Consider the following 7888-nt stretch of genomic DNA (forward strand, 5'->3'; position numbering starts at 1 on the left):
CTAATTACTATCTCAAAATATTGTCATAGCACTAATCAAGTTTTGCAAAGATACTTGCTCTTCAAGAAGATGTACAGAAAGGACTTTCGGATAAATACCACTTTCTGAACTGGGTAAGGATTCTAATGGAAAACCTGAAGACTTCACAAAGCTTAACAGAAGGACTGATGAATATACTTATAACTTTTATGGTTTGTATCTGAAAAATTGCTGGTTAGAATATGTGTTTTCCAGGTGTAAGGAGAAAAAAAACCTCCCTTGAAACTAATATGACAGCAATTTGGTAAAAATTATATTTTATACACAAACTGAAACATTTATCTTTTCTCTCTACCTGAACCCTTCTGGAATGCAAAAGTAGGAAGTCAAGAAACACCTGGAGTAACAGGCAAATTTGGCCTTGGAGTACAGAATGAAACAGGGCAAAGGCTGACAGAGTTCTACCAAGAGAACACACTGGTCATAGCAACACCCTATTCCAACAACACAAGAGAAGACTCTACACTTGGACATGACCAGATGGTCAACACTGAAATAAGATTGATTATATCCTTTGCAGCCAGTGATGGAGAAGCTCTATGTAGTCAGCAAAAACAAGACTGGGAGCGGATTATGGATCAGATCATGAACTCCTTATTGCCAAATTCAGATTGAAATTGAAGAAAGTAGGGAAAACCACTAGACCATTCAGGTATGACCTAAACCAAATCCCTTATGACTATACAGTAGAAATGAGAAATAAATTTAAGGGACTAGATCTGACAGACAGAGTGCCTGGTGAACTATAGATGGGAGTTCATGACATTGTACAGGAGACAGGAATCAAGACCATCCCAAAGAAAAAGAAATGCAAAAAAGCAAAACAGCTGTCTGAGGAGGCCTTAGAAATAGCTGTGAAAAGAAGAGAAGCGAAAAGTAAAGGAATACAGGAAAGATATACCCATTTGAATGCAGAGTTCCAAAGAATAGCAAGGAGAGATAAGAAAGCCTACTTCAGTGATCAGTGCAAAGAAATAGAGGAAAACAATAGAATGCGAAAGACTAGAGATCTCTTCAAGAAAATTGGAGGTACCAAGGGAACATTTCATGCAAAGATGGGCTCAATAATGACTGGACTGGAAGCAGTTGATCAAATGTATAGCTCAATATGTGATCAGTGATTGTAATAATATTACTCTACATATAGGAGTAACTTCCCCTTCCAGATGTTCAAGCTGGATTTAGAAAAGGCAGAGGAACCAGAGATCAAAATGCCAACATCTGCTAGATCATCAAAAAAGCAAGCGTTCCAGAAAGACATCTACTTCTGCTTTATTGACTATGCCAAAGCCTTTGATTGTGTGGATCACAACAGACTGAGGAAAATTCTTACAAAGATGGGAATACCAGATCACCTGACCTGCCTCCTGAGAAATCTGTATGCAGGTCAAGAAACAACAGTTAGAACTGGGCATGGAACAACAGACTGGTTCCAGATTGGGAAAAGAGTATATGAAGGCTGTGTATTGTCACCCTGCTTATTTAACTTATATGCAGAGTACATCTTGCAAACTGCAGGGCTGGAGGAAGCACAAGCTGGACTCAAGATTGCTGGGAGAAATATCAATAACCTCAGATATGCAGATGACACCACCCTTATGGCAGAAAGTGAAGAACTAAAGAGACTCTTGATGAAAGTGAAAGAGGAGAGTGAAAAGGCTGGCTTAAAACTCAACATTCAGAAAACGAAGATCATGGCATATGGGCCCATCACTTCATGGCAAATAGTTGGGGGAACAATGGAAACAGTGAGAGACTTTTTTTGAGGGTGGAGGGCTCCAAAATCACTGCAGATGATGACTGCAGCCATGATATTAAAAGACACTTGCTCCTTGGAAGAAAAGCTGTGACCAACCTATACAGCATATTAGAAAGCAGAGACGTTACTTTATTAAAAAAGGTCCATGTAGTCAAAGCTATGGTTTTTCCAGTAGTCATGTATGGATGTGAGAGTTGGACTATAAAGAAAGCTGAACGCTGAAGAATTGATGCTTTTGAACTGTGGTGTTGGAGAAGACTCTTGAGAGTCCCTTGGACTGCAAGGAGATCAAATCAGTCAATACTAAAAGAAATCAGCCCTGAATATTTATTGGAAGGACTGATGCTGAAGCTGAAATTACAATACTTTGGCCACCTGATGTGAAGAAGTGACTCATTGGAAAAGGCCCTGATGCTGGGAAAGACTGAAGGCGGGAGGAGAAGGGGACAACAGAGGATGAGATGGTTGGATCGCATCACCAACACGATAGACATGAGTTTGAGGAAGCTCTGGGAGCTGGGGATAGACAGGGAGGCCCAGTGTCCTGTAGTCCATGGAGTCGCAAAGTCAAACACGACTGAGTGACTGAATTGAACTGAGATATGGGAAGACGCAACAAGAAGAATACTTTCCTGGATCATAACGAGAAGACACTTCTTCAGAGATCTTTGACTATGGAGACCTAGTCCAGTAATAGCACATTGAGTGACCCGTCAGCAAAGCCTTCTTCAGAACTGGGAACGAGCCTTCCGAGCAACGCGAGACAAAATGTTCATGAAATGCCCCCAAAAATGTATGGCCATAAGAGGGCCATGTCAACTACAAATTGGCACTTGCCAGGGGCATTGCCAGCGAGTGAATGGCAAAGGCATTTACCCTCTGCCTCCACAGAGACAGAACCCCATTCTGCTAAAGCTGTTGACTTTCAACAGCCCTGGAGGGACTTCAGAGTGGAGCGAGGCACTCTGCTCCAGGGACTCTGGTAGGACTGGTCTGTAGATAGTTGGATGTTTTTAGGAACAGACTTTATGGTCTCAATCCTTGCATCTCCTCCTATATAGAGGCGCACTAAATCCCTTCATGGTGAATCAGATCCTCATGACTAACAAAAAACCTTTTGTGAAATGAGTGCTTCATGGTATTGAAATTCCCCTTCACCAAAACCTTACATATTGAACTTCCCCCACTGCAGCTTTGGAGCAGTCTCTCACAGTGCTCAGACTATTCTACCAATATGACCATTTAGCAAATATGACCCTACTCTGGGGGGCATTTCATGACCATTTGGTCCCGCATTGCTGGGAAGGCTCATTCCCAGTTCTGAAGAAGGTTTTTACTGATATGCCGTGCAATGTGCTATTACTGGACTAGGTCTTAATAGTCAAAGATCTCTGGACACCTGTCAGAGCTATCTGAGATGCTGCCTCCCTGGCTGCAGTCCTCATTTTCCCCAAATAAATCTTAACTTGCAACTCTCAAGTTGTACATCTTTTTTAATTGATACATCCTCTTCCGACAACACGAGACGACTCTACACAAGGACATCACCAGATGCTCAGTACTGAAATCAGATTGATCATGTTCCTTGCAGCTGAAGATGGGGAAGCTCTGTACAGTTAGCAAAAACAAGACCAAGAGCTGACTATGACTTAGATCATGAACTCCTTACTGCCAAATTCAGACTGAAATTGAAGAAAGTAGGGAAAACCACTAGACACCATTCAGGTATGACCTAAATCAAATCTCTTATGATTACACAGTGGAAGTGACAAATGGTTTCAAAGGATTAGATCTGATAGAGAGAATGCCTGAAGGACTATGGACAGAGGTTCATGACATTGTACAGGAGGCACTGATCAAGACCATCACAAGGAAAAAGAAATGCAAAAAGGCAAAATGGTTGTCTGAGGAGGCCTTACAAATAGCTGAGAAAAGAAGAGATGTGAAAGGCAAAAAAGAAAAGGAAAGATAAAGCCATTTGAATGAAATGTTCCAAAGAATAGCCAGGAGAAATAAGAAAGCCTTCTTAAGTGAACAATGCAAAGAAAGAGAGGAAAGCAATAGAATGGGAAAGACTAGACATCTCTTCAAGAAAATTAGAGGGACAGAGGACAGAAATGGCATGGACCTAACAGAAGTAGAAGAGATTAAGAAAAGGTGGCAAGAATACACAGAAGAACTATACAAAAAGGATCTTAATGAGCCAGGTAACCATGATGGTGTGATCACTCACCTAGAGGCAGACATCTTGGAATGTGAAGTCAAGTGGGCTTTAGGAAGCATTACTGTGAACAAAGCTAGTGGAGGTGATGAAATTCCAGCTGAGCTATTTCAAATCCTCAAAGATGGTGCTGTGAAAGTGCTGCACTCAATATGCCAGCAAATTTGGAAAACCCAGCAGTGGCCACAAGACTGGAAAATGTGAGTTTTCACTCCAATCCCAAAGAATGTTCAAACTACCACACAATTGCACTCATCTCACCCACTAGGAAAGTTAAGTTCAAACTTCTTGATTAGAAGTCAGCTTCCATCGTCAGCTCCTCCTCATCGGGTTGGGGAATTTTCTGTCCTTACATGGTCAAGCTTGGACTCTCATGGCTCAATGGAAATGCACAAAAATTTGGTGAATCATCTCAGGTTTCAGCATAATGTCACCTTTTCCTTATATTTTTGTTTTTAGTGCACACAAAGAAGCATGTGCTAGGGGGTCATTAACTTACTGAGACCACTGGGCAGGATGTGGGGCTCATACCACTGCTGTTTTATTGTTTGGGGGCAGGTCCTGTGTCTTTGCCACATGGTTTTGTTGCTGAGCAAACCTGCTTTCTTGACTGATCCTTTAACTTACAAAGTCTCCTATACTTTTCTCTTTATTTACAATCCCCTAGTGGGATTAACGATTTAATCACCTACTCTGTCTCTTTTCTCTATCCTTACCAACTTGATTTACTTTAGTCTACTTGCCAGTCAGTCTGGGTGACCCAGGTTCCTGTGTTGGGTCCCTATCTGGGGAGGTCTGACAGCAGTCTTTATTTTTTAGCATGAATCATGCAAGTTTGAGGGGCTCGCTGGATGGTCTTCCACAGGTTAGGCTCCATTAGGAACTTGTGAATCTGCTGTGGCATCTCTCTTGGTGTGGGTGCTGTTACTGTGGTGTGGCACGATGTGCAAGAGGGCCTCAGGAGTCAGGACAGTTCCACATGCACACATCTCCCCGGCGTGTGGTGTGGTCCAGAGTGAATCCCCACTCCTTTTCTGTATACACCACCTGGTATTTTGACAAGTTGATCTGTAGTGACCCTCTCATGGCTTGAGAATCACCTGCCTTTGCTGCCTGCCTTTGCAGCTTGGTCAGCTATCTGGTTGCTTTGGATTATATGACTTTCACCCTTCTAGTGGCCTGGACAGTGCACTCCGGCCACCAGTGAGGGCTTGTGGATGGCTTCTCATCGTGACAGGATCTCAAAGCATGTTTTCTGTCTTTACTGTCCAAAGCGAGGAGCCCCCTTCTCTGCAGATGGTCCTGTGAGCAGGCACCGTAGAGAAAGCAGAGCAGGAGCCTCTGTACGTATCATTCACGTGCCTTCAGGGAGCAGTAGGGCTCCTGTCAGAGCAGTGACTTCTGCCTCCTGAGCTGAGCTCCCTAGGGGCAGGGCTTTTGCTTCTACCACCTTTTCAAGGGTTAGCACCACAGGACTTCCCTAGCGGTCCAGTGGTTAAGACTCTGCACTTCCACTGCAGGGAGTGTGGATTTGATTCCTGGCTGGGAAACTAAGATCTTGTAGGCTGTGTGGCAAAAAAACCCAATGGGTTTTCACTACATACCGAATACGTCCCCTGCCTTGGTCCACGAAGCTGCTTCCATCCATGAACAGGTCCACCTCCAACTCAGCCAAGGCTTGTGTGTTGAGCCCAGTCTGCTTGAGGCAGTCATGCTCAGGGGGGTGTGCAGCAACCGTCGGGAGCAGGGACGCTGGATTCAGGGCCAAAGTGACCTGAAGTTTTAGAGTGGAATTGCCTGAGAGAATGGCTTAGTACTTCCCCATTCTCCCAGAAGTCAGCCAATAGCCCCCTTTTTGTCCCAGTGAAGAAAGGACATGAAATGAAGTGAAAGTCGCTCAGTCGTGTCCGACTCTTTGCAACCGCATAGACGATACAGTCCATGGAATTCTCCAGGCCAGAATACTGGAGTGGGTAGCCTTTCCCTTCTCCAGGGGACCTTTCTGACCCAGGAATCAAAGTCGGGTCTCTTGCACTGCAGGCAAATTCTCTACCAACTGAGCTACCAGGGAAGCCCGAAGAAAGGACATGGTGAGAGAAGTACACAGTGGTGGGCTGCCCCAGGGTGATCTGCTCGGTTTCCTGAAGTCTGGCACAAGCAGTTGCCACAGCTTGAAGGCTAGGGGGCCACCCTGAACATTCTATTTTAGTTGAGAAGTAAGTAGTGGGCCGAGGGATGTTCCCCGGAGCTTGAATTAATATGTGAGACTCAGGCCTTGTCCCTCATGGACCTACAGTGTGAAAGGTTTAAGTCTGCTAGTTCCAAAGCTGGAGCTGAGACTAACCTTGTTTTTATCATTTCCCAGGCTGTTTGGTACTCTCTTGTCGAAGTAAGAGCTCAAGATATGTTCTTTTAAAGCCTTAATTCGAGATCCTAATTGGACAGAATCCTGCCTTTCCCAGAAGCCCCTCAGCTCTGTGTGTCTTGGGTGTTCCCAAGCCAGCACTTGCCTATTTTCTGTCAGGCAGAGAATGAAACCCAGGTGCATGACTTGTTACTTACAGACTTGAGCCTTCTTCAGGGAGCCGTTCCATCCACAATTGGCCGAGTTCAGGGTTCTTATGGTATTTTTTAGACACTTTGCTTGTTGAGAGCAAGTCATCCACACACATTGGAGTATGAGCCCGAGCCAACATTTCCCCAAACAAGGTAGGGGAAATCTTCAGTCCCTGAGGCAACACTGTCCAGCAGTACTGTTGGACTCCCTGTGTTTCTGGGTCCTGCCACCAGAAAGCAGACAGCTGCAGTGGTTCTTCTGCAGTAGGAATGCAGGGAAAAGTATGCTTCAAGTCCAGAACTGAGCACCAGCAGTATTGTCCCACAGCAGTTGTGAGCAGAACATATATGGATTACTTACTACAGGCTGCCAATCTTGGGCTGTCTCACAAATGGCCCTGACGTCTTGGACAATGATTCGTACACTGCTGAGTTCGCCTCTTTGGGAGGATAGGAGTTTTATATAGGAATCTACAAGGTTTAATTAGTCCCAGTTAAGCCAACTTTTCAAGAACTGTCTGAATTATCTTTGCGGTCTCTTGCCTCAGAAGGTACTGTTTTAAATTAGGTGTACCAGTGTCTTTTTTTTTTTTTGGCTGTCCCGCACAGTTTGCAGGATCCTAAGTTCCCTCACCAGGAATCGAACCCAGGCCACTGCAGCAAAAGTGCCAACTTGTAACCACTGACCCACCAGGGAATCCCTCCAGTGTCCCTAATAACAGGATTTGTATTGGCCATGTGTTTGTTGGCCTTCCCTGTGGTGCTGTCAGTCCACACTTCCTGCCTTACCTTTTTGTATACCTGGGGAGGGGGAATCAGTCTCCTTCTCCAGAGTGTCCACAAATATCATCTGCCTGCTTACCAGGTGCCCTGACAGGATGCAGAGGTCAAGCTGTTCTGGTAAAAAATCATTTGTGCGTTTAATTTACAGAAGAGGGATTGGACATGTTGGCATATATAAGAAACTGTGTTTCAGGTTGAGGTCCCCTAATCGGCATTGCAGAGGTTGTAAGAAAGAACAGCTTTGCACTTCTCCAGAAACTCCTGTGACCGGGATGGACTGAGTCGTTCTCTGCGCCATCTTGCTATCTACCAGAGTGTGCTGCACTGTAGCTATCAGAAGGTCAGTCAGCTTGTCCCCACTGTCACAGGTACCTGGGGCTCCTGGGGCATCATCAGAGTGTTCATCTCTTTCTACTGCAGTGACAGGCTCCTGTCTGTTACTGCTTTCCTTCTTACTCCTTAGCCAAGGACAGTCTGTTTTCCAGTGCCCTCCTTACACTAAGCGCGTTGTTGCCTCCCCCACGGTGGCT

At 44.8% G+C, this 7888-nt stretch overlaps 1 protein-coding gene across 1 annotated transcript in view; it reads right to left on the bottom strand.

Moving 5' to 3' along the window:
• Positions 1-6567, bottom strand: part of LOC138419622 (zinc finger protein 415-like) — a 32726-nt gene extending 26159 nt beyond the window's left edge. The window contains exons 1-2 of the mRNA XM_069552470.1: positions 6364-6567; positions 5624-5793 (exon numbers count right to left, since the gene is read on the bottom strand). Coding sequence (XP_069408571.1) covers positions 5624-5793; positions 6364-6567 — 374 coding nt within the window. The remainder of the gene's footprint in view (positions 1-5623; positions 5794-6363) is intronic.
• Positions 6568-7888: the final 1321 nt, after the last annotated feature.

Source organism: Ovis canadensis, chromosome 14, assembly GCF_042477335.2.
Source record: "Ovis canadensis isolate MfBH-ARS-UI-01 breed Bighorn chromosome 14, ARS-UI_OviCan_v2, whole genome shotgun sequence".
Lineage (NCBI taxonomy): Eukaryota > Metazoa > Chordata > Mammalia > Artiodactyla > Bovidae > Ovis > Ovis canadensis.